The sequence below is a fragment of the Labrus bergylta genome, chromosome 24 (assembly GCF_963930695.1).
Source record: "Labrus bergylta chromosome 24, fLabBer1.1, whole genome shotgun sequence".
NCBI lineage: Eukaryota > Metazoa > Chordata > Actinopteri > Labriformes > Labridae > Labrus > Labrus bergylta.
In genome coordinates, this window is record NC_089218.1 from 166827 (window position 1) to 187331 (window position 20505).

Below are 20505 nucleotides of genomic sequence, written 5' to 3' on the forward strand. Positions count from 1 at the left end.
GTACTAACCCTGTTCTGGTCCTGTTCTGGTCCTGTACTGACTCTGTTCTGGTCCTGTACTGGTCCTGTTCTGGTCCTGTACTGACTCTGTTCTGGTCCTGTACTGACTCTGTTCTGGTCCTGTACTGGTCCTGTACTGGTCCTGTTCTGGTCCTGTACTGACTCTGTTCTGGTCCTGTACTAACCCTGTTCTGGTCCTGTTCTGGTCCTGTACTGACTCTGTTCTGGTCCTGTTCTGGTCCTGTACTGACTCTGTTCTGGTCCTGTACTGGTCCTGTACTGGTCCTGTTCTGGTCCTGTACTGACTCTGTTCTGGTCCTGTACTGACTCTGTTCTGGTCCTGTACTGGTCCTGTACTGGTCCTGTTCTGGTCCTGTACTGACTCTGTTCTGGTCCTGTACTGGTCCTGTACTAACCCTGTTCTGGTCCTGTACTGGTCCTGTACTGACTCTGTTCTGGTCCTGTTCTGGTCCTGTACTGACTCTGTTCTGGTCCTGTACTGGTCCTGTACTGGTCCTGTTCTGGTCCTGATCTTGTTGTACTCTGAGTGCTCTCACAGAGGGATAATCTGACGTATCGGAGGCTTGGATTAGACTGATTTAGGACTCTGTGAGTCCTCCATCCGGATTGTCAGAATAATCTGAAGCAGTGATCCGGATTCTCTGCAGGACGTCAGACCTCAAACTGTGAAACATGAAGGTTCAGACAAGGCACATCTTTTTCTCTCCTTGCTTCCTCTCCTTGTTCCTGTTAAATCTGCTTATCCAATAAAAGATGTCGGCTATTGGGGGTGGGGGGGTCGGTCTGGACGAGTCTCTTCAAAGAGAACTTGAGTTTCTTGATTAGAAACAGATGATTAGAGATATTTGTCTTTATAGATGTGCTCATGTTTGTATTCACACCTGGATGTGTTTGAAGTGTCCCGTGTTTATTAAACGTGTGAGTGAAGGAACACTGGAGTCCAGTTTAAGGCAGCTTCACTGTGACCTTTGACCTCTTAAAGCATCATGTGACCTCTCAGAGTGTCTCAGGTAATCCAGTCTCAGTGTGGACCACCTGGACCATCATGAGCGACTCTGACTCTGATACTCATCAATCAAATGATGCACTCAGGATCACCTCCACTGATTGGCTGGTTGATTTCTGGCTCCTCCCTTTTCTCCTAATGTCTCCAACATATTTGCACATTTCAGGCAGTTTGCACTCGTTGTGAATAACAGGAAGTGAAACGATATTTCTGATTGGTTCTTATCTCTGAACACTGACTTTGGTCACCTCCATGTTTGATTGGATGTGAAATCAAAGCTGCAGGTCGCTGATCAGTCTGACAGGTTTTTGGATCAGACTCCAGTAGCGTCACTTGCCCTGGTGAATCATGGGATATTAACCCTTGTGTATCTGCAGTAGAGCACAGGTAGAAACAGGTGGGACTCAAACCGGGTCTCGATTGATATTTAATCAAAAGTTCATCCGTGAAGTTTCTCTCAGGTTTCTTTGAGTGTGTTTTATTTCAGAGTGTTCGATTCCCTCTGTGACAGCGACCCGCTGCAGCCTGTGCCGCGGCTCGACAGGCATCCTCCAGCAGCTTAACAAATAGGATTAAAGCAAAGAGAAAAAATCTCCACAGCTCCAAAGTCCCATCTGCTCACCTGAGAGGGAGCGAGGAGCAGCACGGCGCCCCCTCGTCAAGACCATTGTCCACCCTCCTGGAACAGGAATCTAACCCTAACCCTTAACCCATTTGAAAAGTGATGGCAGGTGGAGCGCTGGATGGACGGCTGTGAGACGGCGTGCCAGATGAGCTGAAGACGAGGAACGTCAAACTGAGTGAGTCCGGCTGCTGGACCAACAGATCTTCAAGGAAATGTTTGGAGAGAGAGGGAGGATGGTGCTGTGGGCGTTCGGGGCCCTGCTGCTGTCACCGTACATCTACACAGACTCAGGTACGAGTGTGACGCTGTCATTATGACTCATTAATCAATTAATCAAATCATTATCGTGTTGAACTCAGAGCCACGAGTCATTCAGCTGCAAAGATCTGAGTCAAAAAGATTAATGCAGGAAAGTCAAATTAAACAACTTCCTGTAGTTCAATTACCAAAGTAAAAGTACTGCAGCATTCTCTCTGTGATGCATTCAAGTGTCACAGTAAAAGTACTGCAGCATTCTCTCTGTGATGCATTCAAGTGTCACAGTAAAAGTACTGCAGCATTCTCTCTGTGATGCATTCAAGTGTCACAGTAAAAGTACTGCAGCATTCTCTCTGTGATGCATTCAAGTGTCACAGTAAAAGTACTGCAGCATTCTCTCTGTGATGCATTCAAGTGTCACAGTAAAAGTACTGCAGCATTCTCTCTGTGATGCATTCAAGTGTCACAGTAAAAGTACTGCAGCATTTTCGCTGTGATGCATTCAAGTGTCACAGTAAAAGTACTGCAGCATTCTGTGATTGTTGTGCGTCTGATTGCTGTGCGTATGTGATTGTTGTGCATCTGTGATTGTTGTGCGTATGTGATTGTGATTATTGTGCGTATGTGATTGTTGCGCGTCTGTGCTTGTTGTGCGTATGTGATTGCGATTGTTGTGCGTATGTGATTGTTGTGCGTCTGTGATTGTTGTGCGTATGTGATTGTGATTATTGTGCGTATGTGATTGTTGCGCGTCTGTGCTTGTTGTGCGTATGTGATTGCGATTGTTGTGCGTATGTGATTGTGATTATTGTGCGTATGTGATTGTGATTGTTGTGCGTATGTGATTGTGATTGTTGTGCGTATGTGATTGTGATTATTGTGCGTATGTGATTGTTGTGCGTATGTGATTGTGATTGTTGTGCGTGTGTGATTGTGATTGTTGTGCATATGTGATTGTTGTGCGTATGTGATTGTGATTGTTGTGCGTATGTGATTGTTATTGTTGTGCGTTTGTGATTGTCTCTGATCTTTGGTTTTCTCCAGACGCCTCTGGTGATTGGACGGTGGATTTGGAGGAGCGGTCTAAACTTTTGTCAGACTCCGATCAGCTTCTTTACCGACGCCACACGGCGTTATCTCGTAGGAAACGAGACGTTCTGTTTCCCAGCGGAGTCAAGATGTGCACTCAGGAGACCGTGGACCAGGCGGTCGCCAACCACCTCAACTATTTCCACCTGAGAGGTACGTGTGCTTCTTTCACTTCCTCTCTGCTTCCTGGTTGTCTCAGTAACACTGGAGGTGTTTGATCCAAATGGACTAACCAGCTTACAGTCAGCGTGCTGTCAGGAGGTCAGAGCTGCACTAACACCACCTTCTTAAAGGGCCAGCACGAGGCGCCTTGTTCTGACGGAGTCCTGTCTCTCCTGTGTGTGTGTTTAAGTGTGTCAGTTACCTGTGTGTGTGTGTTTCAGTGTGTCAGGAGACCGTGTGGGAGGCCTATAAGATCTTTTGGGACCGCCTCCCCGAGCGTGATGAGTATCAGGATTGGGTGAGTCGCTGTATGGACGGATCAATAAGCGTCATGGACATCGGGAGCTTCTTCAGCCAATCAGAGGAGCACGCTGACCTCATCAGGAGTGTGAGTACACCTGTGTGACCTTTCTGTGTGTGTGTGTGTGTGTGTGTGTGTGTGTGTGTGTGTGTGTGTGTGTGTGTGTGTGCGTGTGTGTGTGCGTGTGTGGGTGCGTGCGTGCGTGCGAGCGTGTGTGTGATGTGCTCATGTTTTTGCGTTTGTGTGTTTCAGAGAGTGGGGAAGGTGGCCGAGATGAGCAGGTCAGTGGAAACTCTGTTACAGTCACATGATCCCATTATCACATTGTCTCATGATCACACGGTCACATTATCACACGGTCACATGATCACATTATCATAGGGTCACATGATCACATTATCACCTGATCAAATGATCATACGGTCACATTATCACACGGTCACATGATCACATTATCATAGGGTCACATGATCCCATTATCACATTGTCTCATGATCACACGGTCACATTATCACACGGTCACATAATCACATGATCACTCTACCTGTTCATACCTGAACAACCTCGTTCAGTATTAACTCTACTGTGTTCAATGTGTAACCACGCCCCCTGTGCTGTGTTCTATCACCTGCTGCAGTGTGCCCATCACCTCAGGCCCGCCTCCATGCAGGTAACTCACCTGAGCAGCTGACCTGGAGTCAGAGCACAAACACATCCACACACAAAGACATTTAGATTTCATTTCACCAGTTAGAAGAGGAGGTGTACCGTCAGTGTTTGTGTTTACCACTGGCTTGTTTGTTTGTTGTTTGTTTGTTGGTTTGCTTGTTTGTTTGTTTGTTTGTTGGTTTGCTTGCTTCTCACGGTGCTGTGGTTTGTCTGCAGCTGCATTGTAAAGGGGAACATCAGATGTCTATTTACTGATGTTCCCCTTTAAAAGAAGCTTTGTACACCTGAGCAGGTGTTTCTGATCATCACATGTGCACACCTGTATGATGTCATGATGTGGAAACTGTGTTTTCTGTCCTGCAGCTCTGAAACACAAACTGAAGACACGAGAGGAGGAGCTCTAAGTGAAGCAGGTAAACACACCTGGCGCTCAAACTAGGATCAATACTGGAGAGGTTAGAAGGCAGAAAGGTTTACAGACCCATGCAGAGCTGGCTAAACACTGAAGCTTCAGTGTCCACCACATGGCAACCTGCGTGACCCTTCACGCTGCATCACACGCCTCCTTCGAGCTACTTCCTGTCTCTTGAAGTGAATTTGTCTTTGTCTTTCTTTTAAGGGGAAGAAGAGATCTTGGACCTTCCTCCAGGCTTTGGCCTGACAGCTTGGACTCCGCCCTTCTCTCCATCTGAAGGACCAATAACATTGTCTCCTGATGAACCTGTGGATCTGACCGCTGTTCCTGCGGCCGCCGTCGGCTCTGTCGGGGTCAGGGAGGAAGAGGACGGAGACATAAGAGTTCCAGAAACATCAGACAACAAGGTTTCAGTGTACAAAGGGATTGTCCCTGAAGATGTGGGTGTTCTGAGTCCTGATGGGATCAAGGAAGCAACTCCTGAAGGGGAGGAGCCTCCATCAGAGGTCGCTGTGAAAGAAGTTGTCACTCAAGCTGCTGTGGTGGTTCTTCTTAAACCCACCAGATTCCCTGATTCTGAGTCGGTCACAGCTGCAGTGTCAGGTCAGCCGGTGTCTCCCAAACCTGCTGCTGAAGCTCCAGCTGAAGGCGTGACCAAGCTGTGGACCGAGGAGCGAGCTGAAGATGGTCAGACCTCTGGGAAACAGGAAGACCAATCAGATGTTTCTGAAGCTGCTGAAGAGACGACAGTGACTGATGTGGACCAGCTGGATGAGAATGTCATTGATGAGACGGCAGAGGAGGACATGGAAGAACAAGAAGAACCTCTTCAAGAAACAGTAATCACGTATGAAGGACCGCTAACACCAGCTGACAACACGCAGGCTCCAGGAGAACCCACTGAAGGAGTAGAACCAGCTGAGACACCAGGAGAACCAGCAGAGGTAGGAGAACCAGCTGAGACACCAGGAGAACCAGCAGAGGTAGGAGAACCAGCTGAGACACCAGGAGAACCCACTGAAGGAGTAGAACCTGCTGAGACTCCAGGAGAACCCACTGAAGGAGTAGAACCAGCTGAGACAACAGGAGAACCCACTGAAGGAGTAGAACCAGCTGAGACTCCAGGAGAACCCACTGAAGGAGTAGAACCTGCTGAGACAACAGGAGAACCCACTGAAGGAGTAGAACCAGCTGAGACTCCAGGAGACCCCACTGAAGGAGTAGAACCAGCTGAAACTCCAGGAGAACCCACTGAAGGAGTAGAACCAGCTGAGACACCAGGAGAACCCACTGAAGGAGGAGAACCAGCTGAGACACCAGGAGAACCCACTGAAGGACTAGAACCAGCTGAGACAACAGGAGAACCCACTGAAGGAGTAGAACCAGCTGAGACTCCAGGAGACCCCACTGAACGAGTAGAACATGCTGAGACAACAGGAGAATCCACTGAAGGACTAGAACCAGCTGAGACTCCAGGAGACCCCAATGAAGGAGTAGAACCAGCTGAGACACCAGGAGAACCTGAAGAAGAAGAGGGAATGGATGTTACTGAACCTGCAGAGGAGGTGGTTACAGAACCAGAGTCTGAAGGAGAGACTGTAGAGACTGTGGAGCCGAAAGAACCAGAACCTGAAACAGAACATGTGAGAGAACCTCCAACAGAGACAGAAAACACAGATGAACCGGAAGTTTTGACCAATGAGGAGAAAGCAGATCCTGCCGTACCATCTGAGGAGAAGTCCCAGGAAGTAGAAATTTTCAAACCAGATGCAGCCAAAGTTTTCATCCCAGAGACTCATCCAGAGTATGATGAAGACCTCACCCCAGTCGTCATAGTGGTTCCCGAGGACTCAGAGGGATTACTTCCTGAGACTGAGGAGGAGGAAACACCTGAACCACAGGTAAAGCTGGAACATCCAGAACCCTCAGAGGAAGTACTACCACCAGAGAGCAGCGAGGAGGAGCCAACACAGGAAGCTGAATGGTTCTCCCAGGCTCCAAGTGAAGACAGGACTCGTGTTGATCCAGAGACCGATGTGGGAGGAGCTGAACTTGTCCAGGAGGTCACACCTGATGAAGGTGGAGTGCAAAGTGTCCATGTTGTCTCAGAGAGCATCCCTTCTGATGACGATAACGAGATCCTGACCGAGGCTCCTACAGACGACGCATCTCTTCATGAAGTCACTTCGGATGCCCTACCAGAAGAGCCCACCCCCGGGGTCTCTGAGGAGCTGACCACCAGGAACATCGTGGAGGACGATGCCAGCAACATCCCTGAGCTGACCGACGAGGTGGACCAAGACTTACTGGGAAACAACGGCTTTAGACTGGAGCAAGAGACAGCCAGCTCTGTAAGCAAAACCAGTCATAGAAACCAGTCCTAATGTAGACCTACCAGAACCTAAAGTAGACTAACCAGAACCTAAAGTAGACCTACCAGAACCTAATGTAGATCTATCAGAGCCTAATAAAGACCTATCAGGACCTAAGGTAGACTTACCAGAACCTAAAGTAGACCTACCAGAACCTAATGTAGACCTACCAGAACCTAAAGTAGACCTACCAGAACCTGATGTAGCCCTACCAGAACCTAAAGTAGACCTATCAGAACCTAAAGTAGACTTACCAGAACCTAATGTAGACCTGTCAGAACCTAATGTAGACCTATCAGAACCTAAAGTAGACCTATCAGAACCTAAAGTAGACCTATCAGGACCTAATGTAGACCTATCAGAGCCTAATGTAGACCTATCAGAACCTAATGTAGACCTATCAGAGCCTAATGTAGACCTATCAGGACCTAAAGTAGACCTACCAGAACCTAAAGTAGACCTGTCAGAACCTAAAGTAGACCTATCAGAACCTAACATAGACCTTCCAGAACCTAACGTAGACCTGTTTGTCCCTTCAGATTGGAAACGAGATCGACAACACCATGCTGTGGCCCCCTCGACTTCTGAAGGACCACGTGGTGGACCTGAGTATCAAGCTGAGAGGAGAAACATACCACGACGCCCTGAGAGACCCAGGCAGCTTCCAGTACCAGCAGCTCGCCAGACACTTCACACGCAGGGTGAGACAGTCTGAGACCATTTGAGACCATCTGCACCCCCATTGTAAAGCTTTTCACCATTTTACTGAGTCTGGGATGATTTATTCCTCACCATCACGATTTTACCTCCCTTTAGCATGTTAGCATATGCTAAGTTTAAAGATGCACAGAGCTAAAATTTTAGCCTATGCTAAGTTTAGAGATGCACAGAGCTAACACTTTAGCATATGCTAAGTTTAAAGATGCACAAAGCTAACAGGATACCATTCAGACTGAGGTAAAATGCCTCAAATAATACCAAAAAAAAGTTTGAATCTTAACCATTTGAATGTTTTTACAAAGCGCTCGATCTTGCTGCAGGGGGGCTGACGGAGCTGATTCACTCTAACTACGAAAGAAAGTCCAGTAGAGACTCACAGGATGTAGTAACCAGAGGATCATGTTGTTCATGTTGTTGTTTTGGAGGATCAGATGATTCACAGAGCGGCTCCTTGTCTCTCTGACGTCACAGCTGGCCTCTGCTGGGCTTTCTTCCCATGATCGTTCAGGATCTTGGCTCTGCTTTAAAGGCCTCTCCTGTTTTTCAGCCGCTAACTCTCTTCACGCTGGAAGTCTCAGTTTGACATCCCTGGATCACATCAGATCTGAACACTCAGAGCTGTGACTCACTGAACTGCTGGAAAAACAAACCATGCCAGGAAACCCGAGCTCTCCGGTGTTGCCGAACCGTCGGGAGCTTTTCAGGCTCAGCTCCACCGTTAGTGACGCGGGGAGTCAGTTTATGGTCAAAGAGTCGGGGTCAGGGGCTTTAACGAGGGAATATGAAGTGGATAACAAGGCTAATAGAAACAGCAGGAGTTTGGCTATAGCACAAAAACAAAGAGGAGCTGCAGCAGAGATAAAAGTTTATTTAATTCCAAATACAAGAGATGAGCTGCACAGTCCATAAACAGAGACATTTATTATTTATTATAAGAACAACATAAGAGATGAGCTGCACAGAGGTTCTGTGAGGGTAAAGAGCGGGTCTGCTGTCCCACGGCCAGGACACACAATCAGAACTGTTGGTCCTGTAGCCTCCTCTCCAGCGCCCTAAAGTAGACTTTCCCCAGGAGGCTTAGGCTGGTACCCTGATTCTCCGGCCTCCCCTTTTTAAAAATGGAAACTACCGCCCGGTCTGACGCAACATTAAAGAGGCGTGACAGCCAAGACAGCCCAACAATGTCCAGAGTCTTCAGCATCTTGGACCAAGTCTTTGAACATGGACCACTCGACCCCATGTTGTTGATGGGGCTTAGACGAGTCTCTGAAAGCAGAAGACAACACATCAACAGACTCAGGAGTCCTAATCCAACCTTTTTCCCCTCCAGGTTGAAGACGCTTTCGAGAGGCTGCCAGGCTTCAAGAAGGTCCAAATCCTGGAGTTCAGGTAGACCAAGAGTTTCTGTGTGAGGATCTCCTGATGTGACTCAACTGTCCAATGGGAAGTCTGATTATTCTTTTGATTTGTGTTGTCAGGCCACAGAAGGACCTGGAGAGGTGAGTGTGAAACTGTTTGTCTGCTGCTGCCTCTGCCATCTGTTGTTTGTCACTTTAGCTCTACCTGTGTGTGTGTGTGTATATCAGAACCCACACACACACACACAGGTGTACCTTGTAAAGTGTAAATGAAGGATTTCCTCACCTCCACCAGACTGCCCCCCCCCCCCCCCCCCTTAAAGCCCCTTTCACCTGCCCCCGGCTGCTCCAGTTTCCCTCTAATGTCTTTAACAATCGTCTTCAGCTCTTAAGTGGGATCAGCCCCTCGCTGCTCTGCGGCCACCTGCAGCCGCCGCAGGATTACTGTCAGAGGCTTACAACAGGCTCAATGTCCTCACCCCACCTCTCCCCCCTCCCCCCCCTCGCCTCTCTCTCCAGGAACCCCTCACCCCTCTTCTCCCCCCTCACTGATAACCTGGCTTCCTGAGCTTTAACTCAGCTGAACTGTGCAGCGAGCCGAGCAGCTGCTAAAGAGTTTGAGGGAAACAGTTGATCTGAGGTGAAGCAGGAAGTAAGGGAGGAAGTGATGTCACATCCAGCATGCTCTCTGTTCTGATGAAAGCATCCTTACCCTCCTTTTAAAGTGCGCTGCTGTTTTGATCTGACTCCTCTTTTCAGGGGTCTGGTGGTCCTGGTTCACTATGCTCTGACTCTGGAGGTGGACAGCGGTGGTGGCGTCGTCAACGACACGTTAGACTTCATCTCTCTGCAGAATACCCTGGTGGAGAAGAACTATCCCACGGCCCCCGAGCAGCCCACCGTGGTCTACACCATCACCGACTTCAGGAACTACATCACTGAGGCACTGCACAAAGACAACTTCATGAGCAACAGCAGCCTAGGGACGCAGGAGGAGAACGGTACGTGATGATGTCATAGAGCAGTAAGTGATGATGTCATAGAGCAGTAAGTGATGATGTCATAGAGCAGTAAGTGATGGCGACTCTCTCTGCAGTGGAGAACTTGTTACCTGATGTGAAACCGACCAGCCGGACTGACCACGCCCACAACAACATGGTGAGTTTGATCTCATGTTCATTCATTCACCTTCACGCCGTGCGTCACTGTCTCTAACATGTGATTGGTCGTTCAGGATAACGTCCTTGCTGCAGAGCGCCCTCCTGACGCTCCGAGTCACGAGCCCGACAGCAGCCCGGTCTTCCTGAAGAAAGAGGACTTCCTGTTTGATCCCTTGGACCCGTGGAAAGGCGTTCCAAGCGTGGAGGTCAGCGAGAATGATGTCTTCATGTTTGACGAGAGCGCGGCTCCTCCCACTGCCGGCGAGCAGAGCGTGGACCCGGAGGCGGCGGCTCCAGAGCGTGAGTCTGTGATTGGCTGATGATGTCATGGATCTTCTTCTTCTTCTGCTCTCTCAGGCATTCATCTCTGTCTTCTGATTGGTTTTCAGATCCTGTGAACGTTGAAGATGAAGGCTTCCTCCTCAACAACGCTGCAGAGGACCAACACCCCCACGGGGACCACATGCTGAGTCCTGCCACCCCCCCTCTGCTGGTTAAACCAGACTCTGACGTGGACCAGGGATCGGGCTCTGGTTTCTCTGGAGATGGCCCAGGATATGATGTGTGGTCGTGGCGTGCTGCAGAGGCCTCTGAACTCTCTGAGGATGATGGCGATGGCAACCTGGAGGAGACCGAGGACCTGGAGGAGACTGAGGACCTGGAGGAGACCGAGGACCTGGAGGAGACCGAGGACCTGGAGGAGACCGAGGACTTGGAGGAGACCGAGGACCTGGAGGAGACCGAGGACCTGGAGGAGACTGAGGACCTGGAGGCTGCTGGGTCAGAGCCTCTAACCAATGAGGAGGAGGATTTCGTGACTCCACCTCTGCAGACATCACTTCCTGTTTTAAAGGAGTCTGTGCCAGACCAGGGCTTTGCCAAACCGGACCTGGACCAGGTTCTGATTACACCCCACATCAGCACTGCCCCTCGATACTCTACAACCACTGAAGCCCCGGTGTTCTCACCTGAAGGAACTATGGCATCAGTGCAGCCTGTGGAGGCGTCTGGTATCTATGACGACTACTCTCTTTTAGGACCAGAGACACCCGGGGTCACTGAGGATCCTGAACCTGAATTTTGGACTCCTGAGACTCCTGTTTATGCAGATCCCACTGAGGGGGCACCAGCAGAGCTTCTGTTAGCAGGAGAGTCTACAGAGGAGAAAGATGTTCCTGAAGAGGAAACAGATCCTCCTTCTGACTCTAGTCCAGACCTTGTCCCTGAACAAACACCAGACAGACCAGAGTCTGAGGACCACAACGAGGTGGAGGTTTTGGATGAGCAGCACATCGGAGTCTCTGATCCTGAGACGACTCCAGGTCCAACGCTCATCCAGGACTTGATGGAGGATGAGGTCATTGTGGTCACCATGACGACTGCTGCTCCGCCCCTCGTGTCCTCTGTCGGTTTAGACCACGGCATCGAACACTCGCCTGAAAAGGACTCACCTTTCACTCGAGTGTCTGATGCGGCTCCAGAGGACGAGGACCTGGTTCACCAAGATCCCCCAAACCACGAGGACAACGACAGAGTCCCAGTCAGTCGTCTAATCACAGACCTCCCTCTGCTGATCGCAAACGACTCTGAAGATTCTCCTGAGTCACCAGGTGTGAGGGACCATGATCTGGTTACCATGGTGACGGATTCTCCTGAAACTGAGTCAGATAACGAGATTCTCCAAACGTCTTCCAGTCAGAGAGTCAACCACACCAGAATCCACCCGATGGACTTTGATTATCCCGACATGCCCGCCATCGATGTCAGCTTCGACGTGTTCCCGTACGGCGTCGGGGGGGCGACGGAGAGCGACAGCAGCGGGTTCTCCAGTGGGACTCAGGGATCTGAAGGCTACGCCATAGCAGTACCGACCCCGCCGGCCGGCAGAGACCTGATGGTGTTCTTCAGGCTCCGTGTGACCAACATGGCGTTCTCCATGGACCTTTTCAACAAGAGCTCGTCTGAGTACAAAGCTCTGGAGCAACGCTTCCTCCAGCTGGTGAGAAACGATCTGAGTGAACAAAAAGAAAAAGATTCAAAGTGTTTTAACACGACCTCTCTGTCCTCAGCTCGTCCCCTACCTTCAGTCCAACCTCAACAACTTCCAGAACCTGGAGATCCTGAACTTCAGGAACGGCAGCATCGTGGTGAACAGCAGGATGAGGTTCGGTAAACCGGTCCCCAGCGGGGTCACCAACGTGGTCTACCTCATCCTGGAGGACTTCGCTAACACTGCCTACCAGACCATGAACCTCGCCATCGACAAGTATTCTCTGGACGTGGAGTCAGGTAGGACGTTTAAACTCATCAGGAGAGGAAGAGAAGCCAAAGAGCAGTGAAACAGGAAGTCAGAGTCTTAAGGGGACGCTGTTTATGTGACACGTGTCAGCAGCGAGCGCTCATCTGTGTGACACATGTTGAAGACGTGACAGCACATTGCATGGAAAGTTTTCAGTTTACTCAGCTGGTGGCTTAGTGGTTAGTGTGTGCGCCTCATGTGCAGAGTCTGTGGTCCTCCAGGTGGGCGGTCCAGGTTCAGGTTCAGGTACTCTCCCACGTGTCACTTGCCCCACTCTCTCTCACCCTGGGGAGGAGAGAGGACCCTAACCCTCCATCCTGTGTCTCAGTGAAGACCTTTAAAAAAACACTTCATGTGAAACCGAACTCCAAACAGGAAGTGAAGACGATGAAGCTTCCTGTGAAGGCTCACAGCTTAATCCTGTTCATATTTTTATCTGCAAACAGAGATTATTTGACTGTGTGTGTGTGTGTGTGTGTGTGTGTGTGTGTGTGTGTGTGTGTGTGTGTGTGTGTGTGTGTGTGTGTGTGTGTGTGTGTGTGTGTGTGTGTGTGTGTGTGTGTGTGTGTGTGTGTGTGTGTGTGTGTGTGTGTGTGTGTGTGTGTGTGTGTGTGTGTGTGTGTGTGTGTGAACTAATACCTGGATTATCTGTCTGGTAGGAACGTGAGCAGCAGCACTCACTGACTCTCAGAGAGTTGAGCCAACATGGCGTCTGATTGGAGGCGGTTTCACTCTTTTTATATCTTTATCTATTTGAACAGGAGCCAATGAGAGCAGAGTTCTCTAGTCTCTCTGAGCCAATCAGAGGAGCTCCTGACAATCAGCTGACTCTCCCTCTCTTTTTTTTTCGCGTCCTGATCACCTGATGGAGCACCTGAGCTGACCTGCTGATCAGGAGGAGGAACAGCTGGTAAAGCTGATTCATTCAGAGCAGGGATATGACCATATATGGACAAGAGGGCGGAGCTAGAGCTTCTTAACACAAAACATGGAACAATACTTTGTTAGGTTGCCATGGTTGCACTTGTCAGTCACAGCTAGCCCCGCCCTAACTGAGTCTCCTCTTCTTCTTCTTCTTCTGTTTCCATGCCGACCTCAGGTGATCGGGCCGACCCGTGTAAGTTCCAGGCGTGTAACGAGTTTTCCAGGTGTATGGTCAATCAGTGGTCAGGGGAGGCTGAATGTGTCTGTGACCCCGGGTACCTAAGTGTGGACGGCCTGCCGTGTCAGAGCGTCTGCGAGGTGCAGAGCGACTTCTGCCTCAATGACGGCAAGTGTGACATCATCACAGGCAAGGGCGCCATCTGCAGGTAGGAGGAGCCTTCTGTTCTTAAAGGTACATAGAGGAGTGTTTCTCATGATCACTGTGTGTTGGGGAGGAAGAAGAACCCTGTAGTTGCTCAAAGACACCTTCAGGACTGAGAGCTTACTGCTTGACTTCCTGTTGGCGCTGACTCCGGGACTCCAACCCGTGTCTTCTGTTTCAGGTGTCGTGTTGGGGAGAACTGGTGGTACCGTGGTGAACACTGTGAGGAGTACGTTTCTGAGCCACTGGTGGTCGGCATCGCCATTGTCTCGGTGGTCGGGTTCCTGCTGGTGGCTGGAGGAATCATCTTCTTCCTGGCCCGGACGCTGCGAGAGCAGTACGATGGCGAGGACAGCGAGGATCCGCTGAGGTCAGCATCACACTCACCTGATTAATTTATTCACTTTGTGTTTTAAAGAATGAAGACCTGAGCTGGTCTGATGATGATGTGTTCAACATGAGTGTGTGTCTGTTTCAGACGGGGTGACAGTGTGCCCACGCTGGAGCGAGCCACCAAGTTTAACCCCATGTTTGAGAGCGACCAAGTCTCCGCTCAGTACTACCGTCGCTATGACGACGAGGCGCTGCAGTTCAGCAGCTCGGTTAGCACCGACGTCATGAAAGACCTGAGCAGTGAGGAGATTCAACAAATCTACCAGAACACCACGCTCAGTAAAGAGGTAACACACATTCATTAGAGAGAAGAAGAAGAAGTGATTGTTGACATAGAGCAGAGAGTCGTCTGCATACAGGAGTAATGTTTCATATCTGTCTGATAAACATTCATTAAAGAGAAGAAGAAGAAGTGATTGTTGACAGAGCAGAGAGTCGTCAGCAGACAGGAGTAATGTTCATATCTGTCTGACACACATTTATTAGAGAGAAGAAGAAGAAGTGATTGTTGACATAGAGCAGAGAGTCGTCAGCAGACAGGAGTAATGTTTCATATCTGTCTGATAAACATTCATTAAAGAGAAGAAGAAGAAGTGATTGTTGACAGAGCAGAGAGTCGTCAGCAGACAGGAGTAATGTTCATATCTGTCTGACACACATTTATTAGAGAGAAGAAGAAGAAGAAGTGATTGTTGACAGAGCAGAGAGTCGTCAGCAGACAGGAGTAATGTTCATATCTGTCTGACACACATTAATTAGAGAGAAGAAGAAGAATAAGTGATTGTTGACATAGAGCACAGAGTCGTCAGCATACAGGAGTAATGTCTATATCTGTCTGACACACATTCATTAGAGAGAAGAAGCAGAAGAAGAAGTCATTGTTGACATAGAGCACAGAGTCGTCAGCATACAGGAGTAATGTTTATATCTGTCTGACACACATTCATTAGAGAGAAGAAGCAGAAGAAGAAGTCATTGTTGACATAGAGCACAGAGTCGTCAGCATACAGGAGTAATGTTTATATCTGTCTGACACACATTCATTAGAGAGAAGAAGCAGAAGAAGAAGTGATTGTTGACATACAGCAGAGAGTTGTCAGCATACAGGAGTAATGTTCCATATCTGTCTGACACACATTCATTAGCGAGAAGAAGAAGAAGTGATTGTTGACATAGAGCAGAGAGTCGTCTGCATACAGCAGTAATGTTCATATCTGTCTGACACACATTCATTAGAGAGAAGAAGAAGTGATTGATGACATAGAGCAGAGAGTCGTCAGCATACAGGAGTAATGTTCCATATCTGTACCGTCTCTGGTCCTGATGGTATCCGTCCTTCAAGCAGAAACCTTTTGATAGTTTGTATATTCAAATGAAGTCAGCCATATTTGAAAGTGAACATTGTCAGACACGTGGAAGGAGGAAGCTGTGTTTAGTTTGTTGACATGTTTTCATGTACGTTCAGTGTTTCCTGTCTCTCCTTGTTGTTGTTTGTCTGACCCTTAGTAAATTCCCCTTGACTCTATGGGTCAAGTGTTGTGACATTTGTTGTTGGCTTAGCCGGAGGTTTGCAGCATTTTTAGCTCCTCCTCCTCTTTATTCTCGCGACCTTGCAGCCGGAGTGACATAAACATGTTTTTGTTTTCTCTGCAGGAGATCCAGGAGCGTCTGAGGATCATTGAGCTGTGCTCCAGAGATCAGCACTTTGCCCACTTTGTGCGACAGACTCAAGTGTGAGTGTTTGAAAGCTGGTCAGAAGGAGGAGGATCAGGAAAGACTTTTAGATTCATTAGTATTTAAAATGCTTCAGTAATAAAGTTAGCTGACATTATGAAACAAATACAAAGTGTCAAACATGAAATCATGAAACACTCTGATTTCATTCATCCTGGCACTGACAGGCTTCCATAGACAGCAAGGAGCCTTTACTTCCTGCTCGCTAACCAATCAGATTGTCCCTCTCTCTCTCTGAGCTGTGTGGGGATTATCGACTGTCTGTGGGGGGGTCTAAAGCCGAGAGGTGAGCCAGGTCTCAGACGACACCTCCACCTGTTAAAGAAAAACCTCCTCAGACCCGAGACCGACAGACGGCCTGTTTTTATTTTAAAGCCGACTCGTCTGTTTCCAGGAAGACGATGTGGACTCTTAGAAAGTTATCGATAAGTGGATGTGTAACAGAAGGGCTCGTGTGGATCTGACCGTCAGACCAGACCAGAGTCTGTCTTAAACAAACTGAAGGGAAGTGTTAAAAATAGCTCCGAGGTTTGGAGAGGCTGCCCGCGCAGCATCAGATCACCAAACAAACAATGTGCAGAAACACAAACAGGAAGGCTCCGTCCTCTTTCCACTCGTCTGTTTATGTTGGAATCATCCTTTGTTTAGTTTCTGCCTCTCTTTGAGGTTTGGACGTCCTCAGTCCGGACCACTTCTCCGCCAGCCAAAAGCCCCCACACTAATGTGATGTTCTGTGTTTTGTGGAGCAGATTCCTGGAGAGGAGAGGAAGCTCGACCACATAAACAGCCCCCCCCCCCCAAGTCGCCCAGCTCCAGGTACGAGTGTCAGGTTCCATTTTTGTTGATTTATTCCACATGTTAAACTCTCAGCACACTACACATCCCATGAGCCTCAGCAGATGTTGATATGGACTCTGAAGCTTTTAAAAATCATCAACCACATTTCTCCCATGATGCTCTGGGAGCTGTGTTGTCTGACTGAAGGTGTGCTGTGATGATGCTTCTGACCCTCACCTGTGTGTCTACAGAATCCTGCCTTCACCTTTGACCCCTGGAGGAGGAGGAGGCCTCAACACTCCGGATCCACTCGGCTGGAGGTGAAGGTGACGACACTGTAGGACGTTTGGGAGTTTCTTTTCTTTGGACACTTTGAGCCTGTTTTCACGCTGAACTCTGACCTCTGCACTGCCTCCACCTCTTCCCTTTACCTGTGATTTCCACCTGTAAACACTTACTCACTGCTGAGTACCTCTGTCTGACCTTTGACCTCCTCTGTGGTATGAAACTCCTCTCTGCTGAAGGGTTGTTGCTGATGATGTGTCTCTGGACGATCCTGTGAGGGATCTCTGTTGTTGGTTCATATTTTTCCATTCTACATTTTCCTACTCGTTGTTGTTTCCGGGGCCACTCACAGCGGACAGCGCTCCTCCTCACTGTGCCTTCATCGCTTTGTTAGCTTCTTTGGGACACGTGTAGAAACTCAGAGATTATATCCATCAATCAGCAGCTGACAGACATGCAGGGCTCCGCCTCCTTCACATTAATGTTTACATTTATCAGTCAGAGCTGGAGTGTTAGCTCATGCTAGCACATGTGTAGCCTGTCAGTGTTAAATACGTACGATCTACCTATCAGCTGTGGTCATCAAATGAGGAACTCCTATGGGTGCTAACATGCTAACAGTTAGCCACAGAAACCTGAAAAGCAACATCATTAATACTTTCACTCTTCTGACCACTAACAAGACATCTGAGGTAGATTCGTACGAATGTTTGGTGCTACCCAACACAGAGGCGTCATGTTGTCTGTTTCATGATTGACAGATCATCTGGGAAGATTCTTGGGAAGTGTTTTGTTTCCACTAAATATTATGTTGTTAATGTTAGTCCTTACCACAAGTATGACCTTATCTCTTTGATCTCCAGATTGTAACCCTCATGCTAACCTGGTTCAGACCAAGAAGCCATGTAACGGATGAATCAGAACCCAAAATCAAACTTTATTTACAGCCAATAAAAAAACACTATTTTTATTCCTTCGTCTCTTTAACTTGAATATTTTAAACTCAACCATCCTGATTGTAGATTAATATTCCAGTAGACAGACAGCTGATATTTGTTGTTCTATGTTTAGATGCTGTTTTTATTCTGTTTTTTAGACCCCTCCCCCCTGGTTATAACATCATCAGACGTCTCTCTCCCTAAAACATGCCCGTCTGTCAATAATGGTCAAATCAAATGATTGATGTATTCATAGATTTCTATTCTATTCTATTCTGTTCTATATGTTTGTGTGCTGGCCAGGGCTCTCTCTTCCTTTATTGTTGTGTTTTTTTGTTTTTTATGTTTAATTTCACCAACGAGACAATAACAAGAACTGATGATGTGTGAGTGACAGTCCCATTTTTCTAAAATAAAATAACATTATTTTTTACACTATCATCCTGACTTTCCCAGTGATCTGATTGGTTTCATCTGTGATGGATATCACTGAGTATCATCTGCCGTAGCAAGAGATATTAAAGGAGGGTTTCCTGTTTATATAACAGACTGAATGAACTGATAAATATAACTGAGTATCATCTGCATAACAAGAGATATTATAGGAGGGTTTCCTGTTTATATAACAGACTGAATGAACTGATAAATATAACTGAGTATCATCTGCATAACAAGAGATATTATAGGAGGGTTTCCTGTTTATATAACAGACTGAATGAACTGATAAATATAACTGAGTATCATCTGCATAACAAGAGATATTATAGGAGGGTTTCCTGTTTATATAACAGACTGAATGAACTGATAAATATAACTGAGTATCATCTGCATAACAAGAGATATTATAGGAGGGTTTCCTGTAATAACATAGTGTAAGGGTGGACTTATCTGGCGTGCAGACAGGATTGAATGTTAACTTGTCTTGATGAAGATAAATTTGATAAATAGGATTTCAAGCAGCTTAATGTGATTTTTTTAATGCTGATTAAGTGCTCTTGTATCTGTAACAGGATGTGATTGACCATTGTGTTTGATGATGTAATAGTATCTGACAGGACGGGTAAAGATAGCAGTCTTTGTTTGATTCATGTTTGACTCGTTTATAAAACATTCCCAGTCTTGTTCTTCTTCTCTGCCTTCTGTCCACTCTGTGATTCCTGTTGTCGAGCAACAGATGGTCAGAATTACACGCCCCTTTTTTTAACGTTTGCCAGCGCTGCAGTCTAACCAGAGATAATTGAACAATAAAGGAATTAACTGTCTAATCTAAACACAGAATAAACCGTCCTTCTTGTGAGCCATGAGAAAACCACCAAAGTGCATTTACTGTCTTTTATTTTGTAGTTATTGTCTTACAGAGAGAAAAGGTGACCTCTGATTGGTTCAGACACGTCCCTACTTTATATCTGAGCTTGTTGCATTGTTCTGTGACTTTCTTCACCTCAGAGAGATGCATGCTGGGTAAGCGTCTGCCTTCACACCTGATTAAATGTTGATTTTTAGGATTGCAGGAGCGGTCTGATCTTCTTTTGTGAGGCCTTCAGGGAAAACAGTTGACCGTGGACGGATGTGACTCGAGTTGTTTTTGGGGGATTCTCCGTCTGTCAGTTAAACTCGTCACCATGACGACCTGTTGACAGCAGGCTGGTGTGTAAATAAAGTTTTGAACATGGGGAGGATTTCAGGTGTGAGGCAGAGGTCAGGCCTCATCACTGTTATGTAATCTTTGTTATGTCGATTGTTTTAGTTCATTTCAAGAAAACGTAGTGAAATAAAATATACAGATGTTTGTCCCCTTAGCGCTCCTGTAGTATTCCTCTTTAATCTGTGTGTGTGTGTGTGTGTGTGTGTGTGTGTGTGTGTGTGTGTGTGTGTGTGTGTGTGTGTGTGTGTGTGTGTGTGTGTGTGTGTGTGTGTGTGTGTGTGTGTGTGTGTGTGTGTGTGTGTGTGTGTGTGTGTGTGTGTGTGTGTGTGTGTGTGTGTGTGTGTGTGTGAGAGAGGCCTCTTCTTGTGGACAGATGTCATTTGTCGTCAGGCTGAATTTAGACGATGAAAAGAGGAAATATTTAGATTTCCATCGTCGGCTGAAGGAGGAATGTTTGACTTACTGCTGTGTAACTAAAGGTGTGTGTGTGTGTGTGTGTGTGTGTGTGTGTGTGTGTGTGTGTGTGTGTGTGTGTGTGTGTGTGTGTGTGTGTGTGTGTGTGTGTGTGTGTGTGTGTGTGTGTGTGTGTGTGTGTGTGTGTGCGTAGGGGGGGGTTCATCTGTCAGGCTCACCTGGACAGCAGAGCCCCTCCCCCTCTGTGTGCTGACGGAGAGGTACAGAGTTTGAGGAATGAGGAAAGTTGTCAGAAGGTCTGATTCGAGCAAAGGCTAAACTACAATAAGAAAGTGGGCGGAGCTAGATAGGATAAGCTCCTCCTACTTTACAAATGTTTTGTGCAACTTAGACATTGTGCAGGAGTCTATCAGTCTGTCACCTCCTCCTCCTCACATCACACCACACACACACACACACACACACACACACACACACACACACATTGCTTTCTGCTTCCTCAGTTTCAGCATCTTTGAACTAAAAACTCTCCTACCATCAGGTGTTTGTTTGTGTCAGG

At 47.7% G+C, this 20505-nt stretch overlaps 1 protein-coding gene across 1 annotated transcript; it reads left to right on the top strand.

The window, feature by feature from the left end:
- Nucleotides 1-1411: 1411 nt before the first annotated feature.
- LOC114921957 (interphotoreceptor matrix proteoglycan 2) lies at nucleotides 1412-19886 on the top strand. The gene is made up of 21 exons (XM_065952115.1): nucleotides 1412-1942; nucleotides 2954-3151; nucleotides 3382-3548; nucleotides 3714-3742; nucleotides 4099-4131; nucleotides 4494-4543; nucleotides 4750-6896; nucleotides 7457-7618; nucleotides 8968-9026; nucleotides 9116-9136; nucleotides 9755-9996; nucleotides 10092-10153; nucleotides 10230-10455; nucleotides 10545-12154; nucleotides 12225-12444; nucleotides 13554-13764; nucleotides 13942-14130; nucleotides 14239-14440; nucleotides 15807-15886; nucleotides 16637-16703; nucleotides 16916-19886. The coding sequence occupies exons 1-20, from the start codon at nucleotides 1864-1866 to the stop codon at nucleotides 16668-16670; spliced, it is 6021 nt and encodes a 2006-aa protein (XP_065808187.1). The 5' UTR covers nucleotides 1412-1863; the 3' UTR covers nucleotides 16671-16703; nucleotides 16916-19886.
- The last annotated feature ends 619 nt before the right edge of the window (nucleotides 19887-20505 follow it).